Source organism: Passer domesticus, chromosome 2 (assembly GCF_036417665.1).
Source record: "Passer domesticus isolate bPasDom1 chromosome 2, bPasDom1.hap1, whole genome shotgun sequence".
Lineage (NCBI taxonomy): Eukaryota > Metazoa > Chordata > Aves > Passeriformes > Passeridae > Passer > Passer domesticus.
This window is the reverse complement of record NC_087475.1, coordinates 30,411,891-30,435,280: the sequence shown is the minus strand read 5'-3', so window position 1 is coordinate 30,435,280 and position 23,390 is coordinate 30,411,891. Positions and strand designations below refer to the sequence as shown.

General features: G+C 39.3%; 2 protein-coding genes across 7 annotated transcripts in view; both read left to right on the top strand.

Moving 5' to 3' along the window:
- LOC135293626 (interleukin-18 receptor 1-like) overlaps nt 1–1,902 on the top strand; it is a 46,041-nt gene extending 44,139 nt beyond the window's left edge. Inside the window, exon 11 of the mRNA XM_064408030.1 lies at nt 58–1,902. Coding sequence (XP_064264100.1) covers nt 58–425 — 368 coding nt within the window. The 3' untranslated portion in view covers nt 426–1,902. The remainder of the gene's footprint in view (nt 1–57) is intronic.
- Nucleotides 1,903–2,839: 937 nt separating this feature from the next.
- Nucleotides 2,840–23,390, top strand: part of SLC9A4 (solute carrier family 9 member A4) — a 34,274-nt gene continuing 13,723 nt past the window's right edge. For 2 of the 6 annotated variants that reach the window (XM_064408026.1, XM_064408024.1), the window contains exons 1-9: nt 2,878–3,156; nt 3,311–3,827; nt 6,027–6,490; nt 11,670–11,929; nt 15,011–15,228; nt 17,209–17,411; nt 18,542–18,628; nt 19,875–19,945; nt 22,188–22,349. In XM_064408026.1, the coding sequence (XP_064264096.1) occupies nt 3,566–3,827; nt 6,027–6,490; nt 11,670–11,929; nt 15,011–15,228; nt 17,209–17,411; nt 18,542–18,628; nt 19,875–19,945; nt 22,188–22,349 (1,727 nt within the window). In that variant the 5' untranslated portion in view covers nt 2,878–3,156; nt 3,311–3,565. Of the gene's footprint in view, nt 3,157–3,310; nt 3,828–6,026; nt 6,491–11,669; nt 11,930–15,010; nt 15,229–17,208; nt 17,412–18,541; nt 18,629–19,874; nt 19,946–22,187; nt 22,350–23,390 lie in introns of those variants that run through there. The other 4 variants (XM_064408025.1, XM_064408029.1, XM_064408027.1 and 1 more) reach the window with 4 other exon arrangements.

The following is a 23,390-nucleotide window of genomic DNA, read 5'->3' as shown; positions in this document are numbered from 1 at the left end:
CTGATAAGATAAAAACTCCTTTGCAGGATGCAGTAACTCTCACCATTTCCTCTCCAGCATACACAGATGAGGTTGTAACAGCTATTAAACACAGCAGACGAGTAATAATAATTTTGAGCCCAGCCTATGTCAGTGGACCAAGCATCTTTGAACTGCAGGCAGCAGTGAACTGTGCATTGGAAGATAAAGGGATCAAACTGGTTTTAATAAAGTTCCAGGATTTCCAGGAACCAGAGACTTTGCCTCCAGTAGTGAAGAAAGCACTTCGGATTTTGCCAGTCGTTACCTGGAAGTCTTCCATTTCTGCTGCTCCACACAAGAAGTTCTGGAAATACATGCGCTACCACATGCCAATGAAAACTACTAAGAGGCTGGAAAATTTCAGCCTCAAGGGCTTCTCCCAAAGGTTATTCAGACTGGTATAGATAGGAGAAATTTCACAGGGGGATGACATCAGGCCCAGGAATGGTAACATGATTGTCAAAGACCTCTTTGGCATCATCTGACAGCTGTCAACTGTCACTGCAGCCAGCAGTAGCTCACTCTGAAACAGTCAGAAGGACTGAAGTGTGACAGTGCACAGCAAAACTGTGCCCCTGCACACAACTGTAAATGTGAGCCATCTTTCATAAATTAATGTTTTATTACCATTTTAATTATACCATTTTCTACTATTTATTATTGCTCTGATTTTGAGACACACAATGTTCTTTGCACTGCATTTCTTTCTGGAATACTTTAACACTTATTTTGTAGAAAAAGATCTTAAAAAGGGAACTCCAGAGGGAGCTTGCAGTTTAATTTCCTGACACAGTCCAGTGGAACACACCCAGATTCTTCAAGTGAGTTACCTCCTCCAGTGGGAACACCAAGAAAATACCATGAGAGACTGCTACAGCTGGGTATGCCAAAGGGATTCAGAAAAGAAGGACCACTGTGTAGGCTTACCCCAGGCATCTCCATCCTTCCTTCAATGAGAGGAAGAATTCAATTAGTTGTAAAACAGTTCACATTCAGGGACACCTGCACCTGATCATTGCTGTTCCTGTCTGAAGCTGGTCACTCAATGCCCACTGAACCTGTTGGCACTATGGGTGAGTTGCAGGTATAAATCAAAGCCCTGATTGTCACAACTAGTAGACTTCCAGGGTCTCTAAATTTTTCCCTTGCAGTCCTCTGGCTGCCAACACACCGGAGCTCATACCACTTATTCTCAAACCATCTTGCAGTCTGTGTGTATGTCTGCAGCTGAGTGAAATTCAATGGTCACTATTAAACAATCTGTTTAATAGTGACCTCTTCTCTGTTGATCTGCTCACTTCATTTGGCCTTCAAGTTAACAAATCCTTGTTTCATAATGCTAATTGAACATCTCATGTGTCAGATTCCTTGTTGGAAAGGGATTCCAAGAAATACTACTGTTAACAGGATCAATATACTGGAAAAAAGGACTCTTTTGCAAGCAGATTGAGCATTATCTACCTAACACTGTGTTGGGTTCAAAGTTTTTGTGGGAGGACTGATGGTGTCGTGAGGCTGACAGAAGATAGTGCTTCATGTAGAAGTAGAACATCAAAGGGCATCACTGGCTGTACTGTGGTGTTTTAACTTTTTTCTTGTTAAGGTCGGGATTAAATGTGTGAGATGGTACTTTTTGTCTGGATTCAGATGTTTATTAGTTTTTATTTATATTACAGTCTTATAAACTATGAGTTTTATAGTGCTTTAACAAACTAAGAAATAGAGCCGTATCTCTCACTTGACAAGGTTTTTTAAGGATAAACTGTCTAATTAAGAATTTATACTTAAATTATTTTTACTTTTAACTTAATAATTAACTACTTGTGACTCATAATGTGGACTTTTTAATTTAATTACACAATACCACCCAAACTCATGACGAAGAAGATGAAGAAGGATTAGTTTCTGCTCTAAAACTTTTATTTTGTTTTATCTATGTTATTATATTCTAAAAATTTAAACTCCAAGTTTCCTATTATGTCATATTCAAATTACACCCCTCTATTCAAATTACACACTTATAATTTTAGTTCTGTCATTTAATTTTGGAATTAAAGCTGTCTCTACAGCTTCAGGTTAAATGTAGTGTTCTTTTGAGGGTCAGTGCCTGTCAGTACAGAAAGTCTAAAATTCTCAGTAACTAGGATTCTAACACTGTACCACAGAGAATTTTGACATTGCAGTTGCACCCGTATTGGAGATTTGTTTCAGATAATTATCATTTTGATGCAAATTTCCCACTTGTCACCACATGCCATCTTTTGCTTTGCATTATAGACCATCACAGCTGCACACACTGGATCCCTTCCACAGAAAGTCAAGGGAAGGTATTCTCCACCCATGAAGGGACATTCAGTCTGTGAGGCCAGTTGCTTTGAAGGAAACCCCTCCCAAGCACATGCCTTGTGGTTTCAGGGTCCTCAGAACTAGCTGTTTTGGGGTATCACATCTGTTCTCACCATCTGCCCTACCTGCACTGTCTTCTAACACATAATTGATGAATATGAATAATTTGTCAGTAAATTAAATGCGCTTAGTTCTAAGATAAGTAATACAGGTTTCAGAAGCTTCTAACTAACAGCACTATTTCTGCACACCCTCTTATCTTTACACTAAACGTGGTTGGTTTTGTGGAGGAGAAAATATGCCGGCATTTAAAAAAAAATTATCCATAAGAGCAGTTGAAGGAGGATAATATATTTGCCCAGTAAGTGCCTTACTGGTATCAGTAAAATAAATGCCAAACACAAGACAACACAAGATCCAATTTCAGGTGGGTGCTGTAACCCAGCCCTTCCTCTTTTTGTTGCTATTACCTGCTAATTTCATACACGTGTTTAAGAGAGGGAGCCCCTTTCCAAGCGAGGCTGTAATTTGTGCGGTTCCCCACCAGATGTCCTTCCCGGGAGCCCTGCACAGTCCCTTTATTTACACACTGGGTAGTTTTGTTACCTGGTGTGACAGGAGCAGGGAGTCGTGCCAAGTGTGGTGCCCGGGGTGCCACTTGCGCTGGGGAGGCAGATGGGGAGCGAGGGCAAGAGAGGAAGGCACGAATCAGGCTGTCCTGCCTGCCCAGGCTGCCACCACCTCTCCCAAGGGATGCAATTCCCTCGTGCTCTGCTTGCTGCCTGAACGGTGAGCTTTGATCATTTTTTTGTTTGATTTGGTGGGTGTGGTTTTTTTTTTTTTTTTTTTTTTTTTTTTTTTTTTTTTTTTTTTTTTGTGATAGTGGAAAAATCAGAGGCTGCATAACTTCTGAAGATGGAAAAGCCCTTTTGTTCCTCAACAGGGTAATGCTGTGGCCAAGGTTTTTCTGGGTCAGTGGAACCTGCACAACCGGTATCTTCATCCAAACTCCAGGTTTGTCTGCAGCACAAGGAACGGGACAGGCACACAAGGACTATAAAATGACCTCTAACAGGCAAAAGAAAGAGCCCTGAGGGAGAAGTGGCTGTGGGCAGTGTGAATCAGCAGAAGTGATTGTGCACACCTTCATGCACCCACTATATGCTAAGTCTGTAATAAAATTGTCACAGCCCCAGACATGGGCTTTGCCAAGCTTGCGCATGCAAAGCTTTCCAACATGCTGCTGCTGCTGTTGAGCATGGTTTGCTGTTCTGCTGCTGCTTCTGGGGGTCAGCCCAGCCTGGCCAAGAGGTCCTTGCTTCACTATGAACATGATTCCAGTGGTGCTGTTGACTCCTCTGAAGACACGAGGCTACATGTTTTCACACTGGACTATGACTATGTGCAAATTCCCTATGAAGTTACCCTTTGGATCCTCCTTGCCTCGTTTGCAAAAATAGGTAAGTAGAAAATGGGATCTTGGGTCCTCCTAACTTGGAAAGAAGTTAAAAAAAATACAGTATAACCAAGTAACTTTCATTCATTTTGTAGCTGGGATTGATTTTACAGTGTCTGTCCTCAAAAGAACAGGTGTGTTCATTACCACGGCTGTGCCAAAATTCCACCTTAGAATGATTCCATCTTACTTAAGTTGACATATGACCTCTAATCTTCAGGTCTCCTGGGCTGTGAGTAGCAAATAGCAACAGAGCTCCCTGACACAGTGCAGTCCATTCATTTTTCTAGTCCTTATAGATCACAAGATACTGGAATTTGTAACCTGACACAGCTGTAGAAATCAGTTACACAAGACTGAGACTTCAAGTGTATTGAATTTTGGGGAGAAAGTGTAAAGCATTCTTCCTTTGTATGAATAAAAGGAAACATTTCCCACTGAGTCTTTGTTTTACGTATTTGCTCCTTAAAGTTGGTAAATAGTAAAGTTCGTAAATGTGGTAAATAGTTGGTAAAGTTGGTGAAAAGTAATACTGGGGAGAGAGAATGAGAGTCTGAGGGTGTGGATCATCTGAGATGTAGGCTAAGAGTCTTTTGAATACATAGCGATGCATCTGGCTTCTATTAGAGCTCTATGTGGGTATCTGAAAGGGGAAAGGCAACGCAGGGAGTAGCAATTGCAGTAGGAACTGTAATTGATACTGCAAAAAAAGGCTCATCATATGCATTTTCCTGGCTGGGCTGAAATTATTTTGACCATTTAGAATTAATGCAGCAATATCAAATAAATGAATAAGATGGTAATTATGTGAAGAGTTGCACATATAAAATATCCCTTTTCTTTTTACCTTTTGTGGGATTTTCAAACTTTTCCTTAGAACAAGCTGGTAGGTGAGACTGATGTTTTTCTGGAGGTGGCCTGAAGATAAACATTTTTCCTGTCATAGTTACCCAGCTGACAAAAGTCATTACCACTATCCATGATTTGCCAGTTTCATTATAGCTGATGCCCTCAATCTGATTCCTACAAATGACTTCACTGGTAATATAACAATCAAAATTTTCACAAATAAAACTTGTTATGGCATCAGCAGAGTGTGTTAATATTAAGCATATTGACAAAATTCTTTATTTATCATCCATAAAAGCAGTGGCATTGACATATGGCACATCTACATAATCTGGTTTTGAACATGAAATAGGTACTTTAAAAGAACTGTGCGATCCCAGGTGGATCTGTTACTTTTATTGTGAGTTTTCAAATAAAATTATTTTTGAAGAGTTATTAATTTTAGGTATATTTGGAAGAAAGAGTTAGTCTGAATATTCTGGTTACCCAGGGAAGAAGATTTCCAAACAGTTAAAGCTTTCAGTGTTTTGTTCAGGTATTATCTTCTTTCTGGATTTCAAGATGTAAGAAAGGGAAACAGTTCCAAGATCTTGAAAGGCAAAACACTCTCCTTATCTGTAAGACTGGAAGAAGACTTGAAAATGAGTTTTTAAATTAAAAAGCAGATTATTAGAGTTATGATATAAGCATACATCTTGATAAAAAAAAGTCGTGTCCTAAAAAATTATTGAAAGTTTCATAAAAATATTATTGTATCCCTTTGCTTTTGAAGACTGATAATTCAAGGGTCACAGAAATGCTGTCATGGTAGAACCTTCTAGAGTTGCAAGATGAAAGCTGACCTAGCTTCAAGCATGGAGTTACAGACCTCAGATTTAAAGGTTTCTTACTCTGCCTCGGTCTCGTTCTCGTAAATATTTTAAAAATCCTGGCTTTTTAGTACAGGCACATCTCATTCACACTATGATCATACAGATCCTTGTATAGTGATTAGACAAGCCAGTAGCAGGTGGGCAGTAAGGATTCTTGAATATTTTCTTTCTAAATTGTGGAGGATCATTTCAAAGAAGTTTCTGCTTTCCCAGACCTGGAGCTTCAACTCATACATACTTGCTCAGCAATCAGGAGCTGGGCAGCGGAAGAGAAGAAATTCATGGTCAAACTCTTGCCCTGCTTTAGTGATATGAGTGTGGGAGTGTTTAGTTTTGAAGGGAAAAATATGGCCTGTTTTTACCTTCATAATCCTTAGAGCAAAAACTGGCTGTCTGAAGACAAAGTGTCCAAATACAGGCAAGACAACTGTCTGACATCAGATTAATTTAAATTTGAATAATCCCCTAATGTTTTATTCAAGGCTTCCATATCTTTCACCGATTACCAAGACTCATGCCTGAAAGCTGCATCCTGATTGCCATTGGAGCACTTGTAGGAGCAATCATCTTTGCTTCCCATCACAAATCTCCACCGGTGATGGACAGTAGTATTTACTTCTTGTATCTCCTCCCACCCATTATCCTGGAGGAGGGTTATTTCATGCCAACTCGACCATTTTTTGAAAACTTTGGATCCATTCTGTGGTGGTCTCTTCTGGGATCTCTGCTAAATTCATTTGGGATTGGTCTCTCCCTCTATGGAATCTGCCAGATCGAAGCCTTCGGCCTGAGTGACCTGAACCTGCTGCAGAACTTGCTCTTTGGCAGCATGATTTCAGCAGTGGACCCCGTGGCAGCTCTGGTAGTTTTTGAAGAAGCCTCTGTTAATGAGCAGCTTTACATGATGATCTTTGGAGAGTCACTGCTAAATGATGGCATAACTGTGGTGAGTTTCTTTCTGCTCCTTGTCCTCCTTTCTTTGGACTTTTGTGGTTTTTAGGGTTACTGGGCACAGGACAAGAACAGCTCAAAGGACATCCTAATACATTATTTATTTTATCAATACTCCACTCAATTACACACAAGGGATTTTGATGTATGCAAAAATTACATCTTCTGTTACCTCTTTCCAAAGCATGTATTTTAGAGCTGCTGGAAGAGGGAAACATCCACATATATGTAAGATGTGCTCTTGCATTCACTGAAGTGATGAATGGATAAGATACAGCTGATTTTTCTGGTCGGATCAGTGTAGGTCCTTGGAATGTTCTTGACATTGTGTAAGCAAATAAATAGAAAATTGTACTGCTTAAAGACTGAAGGCAGCAAGGGTAGAAACACAGGAGACCCTGCTTTGTCATACTCCTGAGAGGCTCCTCTGGGGGAAAAAAAAAAAAGGCAAACAAGATATGGATAGCCTCTGGAGACCACACTCTGTCCTCCAGCCCCTTCCAGAAATTTCACCACAGACCTTAGACAGGAATTCCAAATGCCACTAAGAACTTAACTGTTTTGATCAGTAAAAATACTGACATCTGCCAAATGTTTGCCTTTTTTGGCTGTCTTGTTATAAATATGCAGAAACAATGTTTCCTGAATAAGAGAGATTTGGTTGGTTGGTTGTGTGTTTGCTGTTGTTGACTTTTTGTTTTTAATAAGAGTGTTTTTACAAAGCTCCTTTTGCTAATATTTTCCCCCTTATCTCATTAGTTCTGCTAAAATTGGAGCAACCTGAAATTCTAGCTGTAAGCAGAAGTGACAAGAACATTTAAAACATGTGTTTTTCAAGGAAGAAATGCCAAGCAGGAAGTTTATTGCTCAGAAACCAACAGAACTGCTCATGTGGTACAAGTTAACAGCAGGTTAAGGAGTTTCACTAGATAAGATCTTTGCAGAATTTAAATCACAGGAATCTAAAACACATAAAAACTATTCAGATACTGCTATACATGAGGTACAGCCCAACTCGGACTTGTAAAATCTGTACAGAGTTCACTGCTTCTGAAAGGCTTCATGGGAGAAGTGCAGCTTATGACTATTGAGAAATGAAAAAGGAACAAAGTAACTTCTTGCAGGCACAGCATAAGGATCATAAATCCTTCCTCTTGGTGATCAGAGATACAGGGCTGATGTAGAATTAAGGGACAAGTGTTATTTAATTTACTTTCAAACTACTTGGGTTCTACAGTTGTAAAAGAAAAATCCCCAATGCATCTATCTCTTACACTTGTCTTTTTGGTTCCTTCAAATACTGACCTCAGAAATGTAATACCTCTTTTACACACTGGACAAGGTTGTTTCATGCTTTTTTTTTTTTTTTTTTTTTTTTTTTTTTTTTTTTTTTGATGGGCTCACTGCCTTGCCTTTGCTTTTCTCCCAGCTATTTATCATGTGGATCCAACTCCTGACGGTATTTACCTGAGCTTTTAGTCAGGATCCTGATAAAATAGGAATGTCCAGTGACAGAAAGCCTGTTAAAACGGGATTTAGGCACTCCTCAGCAGCCCTGGGCGTGTTAGTAAAGGAGATGAAAGGGCTGCACATGGGGTATGTTGGGTGCACCACTGAGAGTTCCATTGCCCCACACTCTCATCTTTGGGGCTCATCTCTGAGCAGCTGTGTTGCCATCACTTTGTGAGCCCCTGCATCTCTGCACCAACCACCCTTCACCCCCTTACTGGGCATTTGAGCTTTCAGAATCTCTACCTGGCTTCATGCTCAAGAAGACTGAAGTATTTGTCACCTGATTGGAGTCCAGTAGGTGACTGTCTCCTCTCTGATATCCCACTCACTTTTTTCCAGGACTTTAAAACTACGTATCTCAGGTGTCTTCTCTTACCTTTTCCTTCTCTTTCTCTCTTAACAGTTTCACTTGAGTGAACTCCAAGTGTTTAAAAAAGATAATATCACCCAGATATATTAAGCATATATATTTTTTTATTGTTTAAATACAAATATCCCCTGGTTCTCTCCAGCCTGCTTATCAGCTTGAACAGTTTTTTCAGCAGCAGGAAAAACTGGTATGAGTTTTGTTGAACTTGTGTAATACATTTGGGGCAACAATAACTCTCTCTTATATTTAGTTCAATATGCTGATATATAAAAAAATATTACAAAATAACAGACTTAGACAGTAGAATTATAATCTAGAAGTTCTGAGTTTGCCTTAAGGGGATGGGAGAAAGGTGGATGATTTACTCTTTATACGCATTGGTACCTTTTCCTTTTTTCCTTTGTAGGGCCATGTCTGTAGATGGAAAAAAGAAGGTTCCAAGTCCTGTTAATTACTTCTTTCCCCAGTTATTTCTGAGTGGGCTGTTAGCATCAGGGCTGGACCTAGGATACATCATACATTAATGGAATTTCAAAGCCCTGTTCAAAAAAAGTATTGTAAATCCAGTGCAGATCTTATTCAAGACTGAATTCAGGTGGAATACCCTGATTTTGCTGTTACGTGTTTCAGCCATCTGAAGCTCTGCTCCCACATATACACAGACAGTTTTGTTTCTAAACAGGAGCTGAGCCGCTGGTATGAATCAGGAAATTGAATATTCTCTGACTGCTTCATCTCTGAGGCTTGATTTTAGAATTACTGAGAATACCTATATGTCATGCTGTACTCAAAATGAGTGGCACTGGCTGTATTCTCTAATGGAATCCACTCTTCTTTGTAAGCAGCAGAGCAGTTAAATCTAATACATGTTGAAGACCTAAGTAAAATTACTTTTTTTATTTGAGGAGATTTGAAGTTACCTCTTTGCTGTCACTGAGAAAGACTTTGACCATTAGTTTCGATGCTAGATAGGATGATAGAGATATTATCTGCTTCTGCTGTAAAAGTTGTTCCACTGTCTTTAGAGGAAAACCAACTACAGTAGTTAGAAAAAAATAGCAGGGTGATAAGAAAGAATTATCAAGACAGCCTGTGTTGGTGATGAAGGCAGTCCTTCCAATGCTTCTGGTGTGGATTGTGTGTGCAGTAGTTGTACACAGACACCTGGAGCATGGAGCAGTCCCTGGGGAGTCCCCTGTGGCAAGAGTGTCACACTCTCTGTTCCTCTCTGTGGTTCTGAGAGCTGCCCAGTGGTACAAAATCCTCTCCAAGCAACCCAAATAGTGATATTCTCAGAGCTTCTACGTGAGACTGCTATCAATCCATCTCTTTTTGTGTGAACAAAAGCCTCCTAAACTGATTCAGGCTTTCCTAATATATAAAGAATTCTAGTAATCCATTTACTGGCATAAACACACTGCAATGCAACTTAGCAGAGCCTTCCTTATATGACTTAGTGCAGGTTGTGGTACAGAACAGTTTACTCCCACAAAGCATGTTACAGAAAAGAAAAAAAAAGAAATTATGTCGTTCCTATTTCCGTAACTTTCATTTTTTTAATGCCAAATCAGTTAAATCATATGGATACTTTAGGAACTAGAAAAGTGAAAACAATTCTTAAGTCATTTGCTGAGAATCATTCTTCATAAGTCAGCATAGAATCATGCTGTGGTATCATTTATAAGGAATCAGAAGTCTTAGGAAGAGGTCAAAGTCTACAAGAAAGGGAAACAGAGAAAACAGGCTCTGAAATTAAAAACTATAGGGTAGGTAGGGTGAGGTTTGCTTACTGTGAAAACATGAACCCTCTTTTCCTTATCTGCCGCTGAAGAGACAAATTTCATACACTGGCCTTAGGAAAAAGAAGTTCTGGGTATTTTCTTAAAAGAAATATTTTGTTTGGCTTTGTCTGTCTCCCAGAGCTATTAGCAGTGAGCTTCCTGGAGAACAGACTGTGTGACAGCTCAAGGTTACATGTCCCCAGCAGCAATTTAAGATTGGATAGTAGCTGAGCAGTAATTATTATCCTAATGAGCTTGACTCTTCTACCTGCAGATACCTACTTAATAACCTTCTGGAATTAACTAGATGAAGAAGAAAGACCAAAGGAAACCATAAAATGCAAATGACTTTGGTCTATTTATTGTTTTTGAACTAACGCTTTAGTGCAACAGCTTTAGAGAGTTGGTGTCAACTTGTTTCCCAAACTCTCTTCAAAACTGAAAGGTGACTTTCATGTGTTACACACTCACTGTAAACAGATCTGACAGGACTTAATATTAACTGATTGACAGCAACCTCTAAGGCCTTTTTATTACTACAGCACTCTGGAAATTTTCTATTACTTTCTAAAAGATGAATGCAAGTGAAATATGCTGAAAATTTTTCATTAACAGTTTCTGCAGAATAGAAATTATTGATAATAGAAGTTTGGTAGTTTTCTGCTCTAAGATATTACCTTTACAGACCAAATTATATAATACATTATATAAAATTATAATTTTCATTAAATTGAATTTTTCTTCTAATCTGCTATTTTCTTTTAATTTTTGCAATTTCAAGCTTTCTAGTCAAAATGTGTATATATTCAGGGTCTTTAGAACATTTAGAGTGTCACAGCATTTGCTTCATACTTTGAGGTTGTTAACTGGAGAGGTGGTTAAGTGGCATCAAACTCCAATTATGATGATAAAGAGGCTTTTTTAATCTAGCTAGAGACAGTGTGAAACTGAGGCTACCATCTGCCTTTCCCATTCCTAGGAATGTTTTATGATTTTTATGTGTCGAGAGCTATTGAAAAACATGCAACATTCCCATGTCGATCTGATGAAGTTTGTCAAGTCTACTGACTGATCCTATAGATAAACTAAAGGATTTAAATCAAATATGTGACTCTTAGTTCCTGCTCTGCCCCAACCTGAGTCAGAAGGAGAACATGGAGGGTAGAGCCTGGGGTTTTTAAAGTACCCGGGTGAACTTTTAATCTCTTCTACAAAGACCAAAAATTAAATTAGCTGTCAAACAAACTGAAGAATGTAGTTCCCCCAGTAATTTACTACTATTTCACAGCCATTTACCTTTTTTTTTTTTTTTTTCTTTTTCAGGACACTTAATGGACTCTTATTTCTGAGACATATTAACAATCAGCTGAGATTTCAATTATTACTTTGCTGATCTGTCTAAAGCAATTTCTGGCACACACAGACACTAAACACACACACTTTGTTTCACCTATGAAATAGGTGCCAGGTTCAGAAAGATTTTACTGCTGTTTTCTTATTTTCACATGCAGGTTTTATACAACATCTTCATTGCCTTCACCCAGATGCACAGGTATGAAGAGATTGAATCCATCGATGTCTTTGCTGGCTTTGCTCGCTTCTTCGTGGTGGGGCTGGGTGGAGTCTTGTTTGGCATCGTGTTTGGATTTATCTCCGCATTCATGACTCGTTTCACCCACAACGTCTCTTCAATCGAACCCCTGCTGGTCTTCATGTTCAGCTACCTCTCCTACTTGTCTGCTGAAACCCTTTACATCTCTGGCATTTTGGCGTGAGTATTCCTTATGGCTTTTTGGATGATCTCATTGAGGAACTGGCATTGTTTTGTGGTGGTTTGCTCAAGGTTGGTACAACACAGGCATTCAGTCTCTGGCTTAGAGAGGCAGTGCACAGCTCCTTTGAGATCTGTAAAATGCAGTGGTAACTAGGAAAAGCAAACCCACAGCCATTGTAGGCACAGATATGCTACTGAGGAGCATTGGCAAAAGTACTGCAGGCTGTGGGCAAGGTGGCCAGTGCTGCCATCATCTGTCTGCTATCTCTGATAAGATCAGCAGCAGGAGAGAATGATTTGATGCTGTAATAGTTTATCTGTATTTATTTCTAGGCACCTTCACCATCAGATTCTAAGAGAGACATAATGTAATGGGTATGGAAAATATAAGAAAGCGCATCTGAGTTCTTTGTGAACATCAGCCCTAACACAATTCACTGGAATTATATTACATTTGAACAGCATCACTGGGATTGAAACTGGGCAAAAACCAGGCAAAAGAGAACATCACCTATACATGCATGCTTATTAGTCATGTATATGAATATTGACAATCTTTTTTTTTTGTGATCAGGGTAGCTGATACTGCTGTAAGGCTGGAGACAGGGTCCTCAAAGTATATGATGATGTGGGTGCCTGCTGCAGAGAGAAAACTGTTAGGCTTTTGACTGGAGTAAATGCAGGAATGGTGAGAATTGTGGGAAGGAAGGAGGATGGTAGCTGGAAAGGAACTGGAAGAGAAAGGAAGGAACAGCGATGGAAGTGAGAGACTTAAGGAGAAAGCTGCTGGCAAGTGACTTGCAAGGATACCACCCAAAAGAGCCCACCTGCAGGGTGCAGCATAAAGAGATGGAGACCTGACTTTGCTAAAGGCTCCAGCTGGTGCTGCTGGCTGCTGCAGGCTCAGTGCACAGCTGGTGGGCAGCAGCAGCTTTGCATGGCCTCTACTGGCTCTGAGCTTGAGGGACCTTGGATGGCCTCGTGTTGCAGAAAGTGCTTCCCTTTATAGAGGACAAACGAGTTTAAACTTAACAAATACAAGCATATGGCTGCTGATGTCCAGAGAGGTGCATTTACTCACCTCTGATTTCACAGAATCACAGAATGGTTTGGGTTGGAAGGGACATTTAAAGGCCATCTAGTCCAATGCCCTGGCAATGAGCAGGGACATCTTCAGCTAGATCAGGTTGCTCAGAGCCCCATTCAAACTGACCTTGAATGTTTTCACAGGTGGGATGTCTGCCACCATTCTGAGCAACCTCTTCCAATGCTTCAGCATTCTGATTGTAAAACAGTTTTTCCTTATATCTAGTCTAAATCTACCTAAATCTTTTAGTCTAAAATATTATCCCCTGTCATATTGTGGTAGGTGCTACTAAAAAGTTTGTCCCTATCTTTCTTATGGGCCTCTTTTAAATGTCAAAAGATTGAAATGAGGCATTCCTGAAGCCTTCTCTGCTGCAGGCTGAAGAACCCTGGGTTAGTCAGCTTCAGAACATAATTGCCTTTATAAAAATAACCTTTGCAGGATGGTCCTGGGAAGCAGTATTTGAATATTTAAACATATTAAACAAGTAGTTAGACTGGATATAGATTATCTTGAGCAATTAGAGAAGCAGATGAATCTTGTACTATGATTTGTATACCCAACACATGTGCTCAGATTGAGGTGACTGGCAACTTTCGTTGAGCAGGATTAGATGTAATGTACAGTGAACAGTAAAACCATATGGATCCTTTCTACCTGCATTGCCCAAAATACTGCTTCCCCACCTATTCCTTGCACAGGAATACATAGCTCTTTATTTCTTTCACTTCTTATTTTCATTAGAGTTCTGAAATTATTAGTAAATTGAGAATGGTACTATAATTTGGAATTATTATTCTTACTGCTTCATTAAGGAAATTATTGCTTGTTTTAGAGATGGGAACTTATTGTCACCTTTCTGAATTATTGAGGATTCATTCATTTTTCACTTGGATCATGAAAGTCTATTATGTATGTGTATCTGAAAGCCAACAGTATTAATCATTAATGCCTAATGGCCTTGTCTTGGAGTGTCCTTGGACATGCTAAATGACTCAGCTCCACCAGGATACCCTTGAGATTTCTTCAGTGGAAATTAAATGAACTGAAACTAGAGGAAGGTTATTTAATGAACAGTCATCATTCTCTGAATTCACAAGTTTGGAAAAATATCATTACAAGAGGCCTACAGAGACTAAGATCATATCAGTAGAAACTAGATAGACAATGGAATATCTTACTAGCATAGCACTCAATCTATGTGTTAACTATGGAAAATGCAGAGGGGAAAAGGAAATCCTCTTCAGTAGGGCTGATCAAAGATTGCTGCTCCATGTGATTGTCACCAGGGTCTGTGCTGGGTGGCTGCTGATGCCTCTGACACAGGCTCTAGTCTTCATTAACAGTGAAGAAGTGGAAACACCCCTTTGCTTCCTTAGGCACATTCCACACACCTTAGGTAACTACAGGGAGAAAGACACCTCTGTAGGATAACTGAATTTTCTCCTGCTGTGCCACAAGGGGCTGCTGTGGTTGGAGAGTCCTGAAGCTTGCCCTGGCACTGCTGATCTGCCAGCCAGCTGCCAGGAAGCCATGGCAGCTTTGGCCCTGGCATGGGGCTACCATGCACTGGCACCTCAAGGGAGAATATCACCAAGAGGCAGGTAATGTCTCTCTGACTGAGCCACGTGTAGGCTGGTACAAAACCAACCTGCCTGTTGTTTGAGACAAATATTTGGTGCTTGGTGGCTCCATGTTAGGCATTCAGGATAAAATGGACTTTGAGCTGGAATGTGATACCCTCCCTTCCTTGTCAGAAAGGCTGACTAATTTGCTTCCTTTATCCTATATGTAAAACAGATTTGTAAACCTCAACGAAGAGGCTTTTCTATCTAACAAAATAGCTAATGTTACTGAAGAAATAAAATGCTTCTTGTTATGATGAAGGTCAGAATCTGGTGGTCGAGAGTAAAGGTAATAATGGCTGATGTTTTCTTTAACTGAAAAGAAGAACAGGTTGTGGCTGATCTCTGATGTTTTGCTTGATACAGGATGACAGCATGTGCAGTGACAATGAAAAAATACGTGGAGGAGAACGTTTCCCAGAATTCTTATACCACAATAAAATATTTCATGAAGATGCTAAGCAGCATCAGTGAGACCCTGATTTTTGTGTTCATGGGAGTGTCTACAGTGGGGAAAAACCATGAATGGAATTGGGCCTTCATTTGCTTCACTCTGTTCTTCTGCCTCATTTGGCGAACACTGAGTAAGTCAACTCTTGCAGACAACCTTCTCTGCACCTATGAGCAAAACTCTTTGGCACAAAATTTTGTTGGAAAACTCTGTGGGCACTGACACAGCTGGTTTAACAACAAATATACTAGTTTATATTAGTGACAAGCAAATTTCACACATTTACACACAGAAGAAAAGGGGTAAAAAAGCCCCAGACAAATCTGAATGCCAGTCTCCAAACACAGATTTTATATTTAGGTGAAAATGGATTCTTTTAAAGCAAAATTAAAATATTGTCATGATTATGCTTATGGAGATGTTTATGTCTTAATTTACTCTATGCTTTGGGTAAGTGAGCCTCATAATGATTTTACCACACATTAACTTATACATTAATTAGATAATGTATATCATCACACTTCCAGTGCTATAACACTACAGGTACTGGGCTGGGAGTGCTGGAGGCATAGGAAAAGAGGGAAGGTGAAAATTAGTACTGATAGATAACTGAACAGGGACTTATACCACGTGTGGGCTGACAGCACTATGCTACTACCCCTCACAAGTCAAGTCTAAAGTTTTAAACTGTTAAAAAGTAGTGTCCATTTGAAATTACTCCATTTTTGCACATGGTGTATCCCATTCCTGCAAAGGTGTCCTACTCCCTTCCTGTAGGACAGATTCCTCTAGTATGGGCAGGCAGTTTATAGATAACATCAGCCAAGTTGTGAGACAGTTTCTCATCTTCTCCTAATGTCCAGGATGGGTTGAAACTAATGCTGAAAAGGGAGAAGGAATAAGAAGGCTGGTGGTTGGTGTTCTGGAGGTGGTAGCAAAAAGAAAGTAATTACATATTTTCTTGCTGTATCTGGACCAAATGTGGCTTCTAAATTTTTAAAGGCTTGCTTTCCATTTTGAAATATCCTTCTAATTAAGACAGAAACAATGCTCTCTGGATATAAAAGCTGTTTTCCAGCCACATGTCCATCCTTCTCTCAGACACCAAGGGGAGTGCTAGAGCTTTCCAGAGGAAGGACAAAACATTTTCTGATAAATTTGTGTGTTAAAATGATTTCATCATTTTCTCTGAAGCTTGAATAAAGTAAAGAGAAGTGACCTGAGGTTGATACCTTACATAGGTTGTTTCACTCTGAGTACCTGATGCCTAGCATAGTTATAAGTAGCCAAAACAGGTCTTGCATAAAGTGATATCCAGCAACCTACATAAGAGGATGCTGTTACTGGCTTTACCTCTAATAATCTGAGTGTATCAGTGACAGCTGTGCAAAATAACACCAGTTATCAGCATTTGTCAGCTTTTATGTCAGTAATTTAATGGTTTCCACATAAAACATAGGATATATATTTATTGTGGAGAACGAAGAAGTGACTCAAACAAATTGCTAAAATTACATTATAAAGGCAAGTTGCAGTCCTTACACAGCCACAGATTATCTTATTAATTTTAAATTTTATTAAAAGTAAAATGAAGTTTGCAAAATAAACAAAGAATTAGAGACACAATAAGCCTGAGGATTAAAATTTTAAATGCTATTATTCTTTGTCTTTCAGTGAGCCTGTCCGCAGGACTTGTTGGTAAAGCACTGTTCAAACACTTTAGGGAGATACTGTGCAGAAAGCAGGAAAGGTTGCAAGGGAAGGCACAGGGAAAACTCTCATCCAGTTGTTTTTCTTTTCTCCAAAACACTTTGGAAGAAACTCTGCAACATAAGAATAGGAAGTAAATATTTTTCCCTAATCTCTCTTCTAAACTGCATTAATGAATTTAAATCCTGAAGCTGACAGGAGCTGCAATATTTTATAGGAGATATTTCACACAAGCCAAATTTAGCAGTTAGTCAAAGAGAAACTACAAGAAACACAACCAGAAAAAAAATGTGGGCTGTCAACAGTTTCCCAAGCCAAGACATTATTTTGCTTTTAATATTTAATATGTTCTTTTTCTACTTGATTAATAATAGCTGTGGTTTTATTTCCCTTCCCTTCCTAGGTGTGTTTGCTCTCTTCTACATCAGTAACAAGTTCCGAACATATCCCTTCACCTTCAAAGACCAACTCATTATTTCTTACAGCGGCCTCCGAGGAGCCAGCAGCTTTTCTCTTGCATTCTTACTTCCAGTGAATCTTTTCCCCAGGAAAAACCTATTCATCACTGCCACCATTGTGGTTATATATTTCACAGTGTTCATCCAAGTACGTATATTTCTTAATGGATAACTTTCATGTAATAGAGGTGACTGAAAGCTTCATAGTGAAAATTGCATTGAATTCACTCTTAGGCTAGGACAAGTGATTGCATTTTAGGGCCAGATTTAGCATTGTACTGCGTAATTAGCATTTTTTAGAGCTTTTAGGTAATGCAAAAATTCTGTATTGAAAACATGTATCTTTTAAAATATTCAGGGGAGAGGGCACTTGGTGTCCAAAATTATTTATGTTCATTCCCACATGCATTTCCTGATGCTTCCAATTTAAGAAGTATTTTAACTTTACCTTTCAGTACTGATTCATTCTTTATTTGTGCTGTATCTCAAACTGACCGGAAAACAGTATGTCTGTTCTGTGACAGATTTTGAATTTTATACTTTTATCTTTGTCTGTCTTGGAGACCAAATACAAATATTTTGAAATCCTTTGTAAAAGAATATTTTAAAAGATAAAGTGAATAAGTCGCATTTGTAAGTATAAGTGTTTACTTCAGATATTTGAGTTATTCCACCTGACTTACTGCTGTACCTGGAAGAACTGACACTTCTAGAGAACTCGCATCCCGTATTTTGCATTTTCCAATACCCAGGCCTCAGATCCTCTAGGGTGCCCATGGGCCACTATGCACTTGTGATAAGTAAGGCACTTAGGTTCCACCAGAATGTTTCAGAAAAAAGCAATTTGTTTCTATTTCTCCTTTTAAAATATTTTTCTGTAGCAGTGCAATAAAGAAATGGGAAAAACTAAAAACCATTTCTAAGTGAAAAACCCCTGGAATATTTAATTCTGAAAATGTTGAAGTAAATGGTTTTAAGACTTCGAGACCTCACAAAGATAATTTTTTCTTTCAAATGAGTCCTCTTTTGAAGATGACTGCCAATGAGTCAGTTACTTTACATTATTGGAATATGCCAATAAATGGAATCTCACTTAAAAAACTGTCTTTAAAAAGTTTTTTTTTATTTTTAATTCTCTTCTGTAGCTCTCCATGCAAATAATTGTTCATTTCTGTGCTAAGACACAGCTTTCTTAACTGTTAAAATTATCCCCTTTTGCTTTCTTTCTATTTTTGCCTAAAAGATAATTAACAATTCAACTCATTATTCCAAATTCAGGGAATCACAATTGGACCTTTGGTCAAATACCTGGATGTTAAAAAGACGAACAAAAAGGAATCGATCAATGAAGAAATTCATGTGCGAGTAAGTTTTTTATATCAGTGACCAGTATCCCAAAAAGAAAAGAACAGGTATTCCAAAAGAGCTGAAAAGAGGGAGGGACTTGGAAACCTGGCATTCAGGGCATTTGGATGCTCAATGCTTTTAAGAATGTGTGGAGGTAAGCTAGGCATAATTTTCTAAGATCTTGCATTTCACTTATATTCATATTTGCTATCATATTATACTATCATCCACAAGTGTCATGGTGTAGTAGGTCCCTTATTTATTGGTACTTTGACCATGGGAGGACAGAAAGAGAAAGGAAATGTTTACCAAAGCACTCACCGTCCTTCCTAGCTGGATCAGTCAGAAACATTTGTTGCCGTCTTTTGACCCGTTCTAGACACTGAAGCCTTAAAAGTCTTTAATGCAGAATTATTGAACGGAATTGAACCATTGAAATGCAAACTTAGTTCCAAGTTATTCTGAGTAGTGATCTTTTATCCTCTTAAACATTCACTTCAGTTCCCAAATTACTATATTATAAAATAACAGGAAGTTGTTCAATCTGCTTTAACATTACAAAAAAGCTATGTACATTTTTTTATTTCACAATAGGAAATACATTTGAAATTAACAGAAACACTGTGTCTTAAAATTAAACACAGCAGAGATGTAAGCTGCAGAGACATTCACAAAATTAGAACATCTGAACTGATTTTGAATTTAAAGTGAATTTAATTCTTACTATCTGAATCTTTACATTGAACCTTGAAGAGAACTTGCATTTTAAAGCACCCCTTATGACAATATGTCTGTAAGAATTGGCCTTTTTCTGTCTCTATAGTGCTGGACAAGCACAAAAAAGGACTGAAAGTAATAGAAGGCAGCAGTGACCAGTCTCATGTCATTCTGCAATTCTCAGATTCACCTTACCTGTCAAGGTGAAGGTGTTGGTATGTGGCCTTGTGCCTCTTCCAGGAAGGCCACACATGAGGAGGAGAAAGTCAGAGGGGAAACAGAACCAAGAATTTATATCTTGGGTTCAGTAGACAAAAAGGACCCGACAATTTTTTGCGTCCATCAAAACGCTGCCACTGCAGCCAAGCTGCCACAGTGGCATCTTTGCCTTGATTTTTAAAGAAATGTAGGTGCTTTCAGAATTAACGTACATGCTCTAATAAAAAAAAATAAATCTCAAAATCATGTAAATAAGTGCATATTTGTGGTAATGTTATTTTTTCATAATGGCCACTTCACTTAAAATGTTTCCATTTTTTTTCTGTAGTTGATGGATCACTTGAAGGCTGGTATTGAAGACATATGTGGACATTGGAGTCATTATCAGCTGAGAGATAAGTAAGTATCTCTTGTTGTGGTCTAATATAATAAAATAACCAATCTATCATGTAAAATATAGTAGGTAAATAGAAGAGGAAATCAAAATGCTGGGGTCATGTGCTGTATCTCTTTTTAGAAACTGAACTCCTGAGTAACCATTAACTCTTGAGAGTGCAATGCTCATCCATTGCCTGCTAAATTGGATCTGCACAAGCAGAAAATAGCCTTCAGAAATAAAAACATAGCATGGGAACTCATGCTGCAGACATCAGCCTGTGCATAGCCTTTGTATAAATCTGAGATCCCAGGAAACGCTTCTTTAACTCTGGATTTGGAACACAAGCTACATATGGTGTCAGTGCTTCACTGACTTTTGCTGCAAGCCCCCACAGCAAAAAGGATCCCTTGCTGGTAGTGGAGAATCATTAATAATTAGTCTCCTGTCCTTAGAGGTCTTTGCATTCAGTAACGTCTAAAATGACTGCTGAAGGGAGGGTTTGAATTGAAACAGCCGGTAGCATAAGCAGATACTCTCAAGCTAGCCTTTACTCAGGAATGCAGGGCCCACACTGTCCCTTCCACAAGCAGGATGAGGTGGTTTTGTGAAACTCTGCACCTCTTCCAAGCTCTGCCCAGAAGAGATAGATCTGCTGTTCCCTTTACCTTTTCCCTGAGGGAGTCCTGTGGACATGTTGGCCACCACTACAGCATGTGAAGGAAAGTAGGGAAAAGACTGATTTTTCTTTTCCCCCAAACCTCTTATTATGATGCCGTGGGCTAAAAGTTATCCCTAGTTCTGCCTAGGTTTCTGTGCTGGAATCCTGTCTGACCTTTCAGCATCAGAATCCAGCCAGGGGTGTCTGATGGGTCATGTGGCAAGTCATTCCAAGTTTCTCCCTATGGAAACCAGAAATTCAGAGGGGGAAGAGGATGACTAGATATCCAATTCTTGTCCCAATGGGGAGTAATGCTATAGTGTACTAGGGCATATCCAGAATCTAAAATGTCTTCCTGGCTCTGAGCACAGAGATAGCTTTAGGACATCCATCTGCTGGGACCACACCACTGTGTGTGCAGTCAACAAACTGAATAAATCTCTGCTGGAGCAGTAAATCCATTGAAATAGCTGCATTTACTCATATCTGTGGGTAAATGCTATCCATTTGTCCCATATCTACCAGATAGTTCTGAAAAGACAGTTTTCCCTGAACTAGCCATAAATGTAGTGTTTTTGTTCATGGACAGATTCAAAAACACAGTGTCTGAGGACATTTAATATAAGAATATTGTATTACAAAGTATTCCCTATACTTTTGTATGCAACTTTAAAGTTGTGTACAGAATTAATTACCTAAGCAATGACAATCCAGGAGGCTTTTTATTACACAGAAAAACACAAAGAGCTGTAATCCCCGTGCAAATATTTGTGTACCTTCCTCTGCTATTAATGAATAAAAAATGGCCTTTGCTAAGGAAAAAAAGATACAAACCCTGTGGTGCTTTTCCCAGCATCGTGGAGCACCTTACCTTGCTGTGGTAAACTGTTCCTTTGAAAGAAACAGAACTGTTGCTCTGCTGAAGATCTGCTGTTGTTCTGCTAAATGTCTGCCTGAAAGCATGTACCTGTTCCAAGGCACCCACACACATTCACATTCAAATTATGCCACACATTAGCAATATTTTACAATCTGCAGCATGCAAGCACATAGTATTTTGGGGTCCTTTCAATTTTTCTGTTATTCAGCATACAAAGAAATGTATTTTCTCTGCTCTAATTGTCAGGATTCAAAATTATCAGCAATGTAATGGGCCCTAACTACTGTAACTGCTGGGCCACTTAGAGCCTCATTGGTGGCTGGCTGAATAGGCCAGGATTACAGTAAGAGCAGCTGCTGCTGTTATGTCCTTCTATAATGCAACATTTGTACAAAAGCATGGAGACTGGCCGTATTCTTTTCTGACAAATGTGGCAGTGTAATATGCAAACATACACGCAGCCCTCTTTTTTGCTCTGATTGCAGCTTGTTTCTTTCTTTTGTCTAGCGGGCTCTGCAATCTCTGTGGACCAGCAGACTATGCCAAATATCCCCCTAAAGGTCTCTGCTCACCAGGCCTTCAGGAGTCCACAGGTGCCTCTAATTTGTATTCAGTTTCCACCACTGAATTGTAGATATATGCATTTGAATGAAGATCAGCTTGTACTGCAGAAATGAAAACATATTTCCTTTTCTACGCTTTGATTTTGGTATCTCTTTTGTAGATTTAAGAAGTTTGACAATAAGTATTTGAAGAAGATTTTAATTCGGGAACACCAGCCCAAGTCCAGCCTTGTGTCATTGTACAAAAAGATGGAGATAAAATTGGCCATCGAGATGGCTGAGAGTGGCATGAAAATTTCAAAACCATCCACTACTTCTTTACAGTGAGTACCAACTTCTTGACCCTTTGCAGAGTAGGGACAGGAGGACGGGAACGAAAATGAGGAAGTAGCCAATGTATTCCATGATTTAATTGAAATGTAAGAAAAATGAAGACAGTTATGAAAACAGAAGGTGCAGTTTGGTGTTCATCATATTTGTTCATCATATTTTCACTCAGAGAATGAAAATTAAAATCATGGACATTTCCTGTTTCTTTCCCTGATCGGCAGTCCTGGAGAGGAATCATGAGTCAGGTACAGAAGCCACTCTGGTTGCTTTAAATCATAATAGTGGCTCAAGACAGATGAATTTGAAACTTACCTCACCAGTGGGTTTTGTTAATCCCTGCCAGGTGCTGAGAGACCTGCAGGATGGCTTAGCATACAGGTCCTGACTCCATTGCCCCAATCACAAATTTTTGCTGAGAGCAGATTTCTTTGTAGCATTTGCAACTTTTTCTCCTCCCATTAAACACTGAAAGCAGCCTGCCAAGAATGACTTGAGGATACTTGTGGTAGAAAATGCTGGACATGAACTGTCAATGTGCACTCACAGGCCAGAAAGACAACCATATCCTGCATCAAAAGTAGCATCAGCAGGTTGTGGGAGTGGATTCTCCCCTGCTACTCTGCCCTTGTGAGACCCTGCAGTGCTGCTCCAGCTCTGGGGTCCTCAGTACAGGGAAGACATGGACCTGTTAGAGCTGGTCCAGAGGAGTGCCACAAAGACGATCAGAAGGCTGAAGCACCCCTCCAAGGAGACAGAGAAGGCTCTGGGAACACTTATTTGCAGCTTTCCAGTACTTAAAGAAGGCTTACAAGGAAGATAGGGACAGTTTTTAGTAGAATTGTAGCAGTAGGACTAGGAGAAGGTAGTTCAGATTAGGTACAAAAACTTTTTGTATGATGAGGGTGGTGAAACTCTGGAACAGGTTGCTCTGGGAGGTGGCAGATGCCTCATCCCAGGAAACATTCAAGACCAGGTGTGATGGGGCTCTGGGCAACCTGACAGAGTTGATGATGTCACTTGCTCATTGTGGGGGG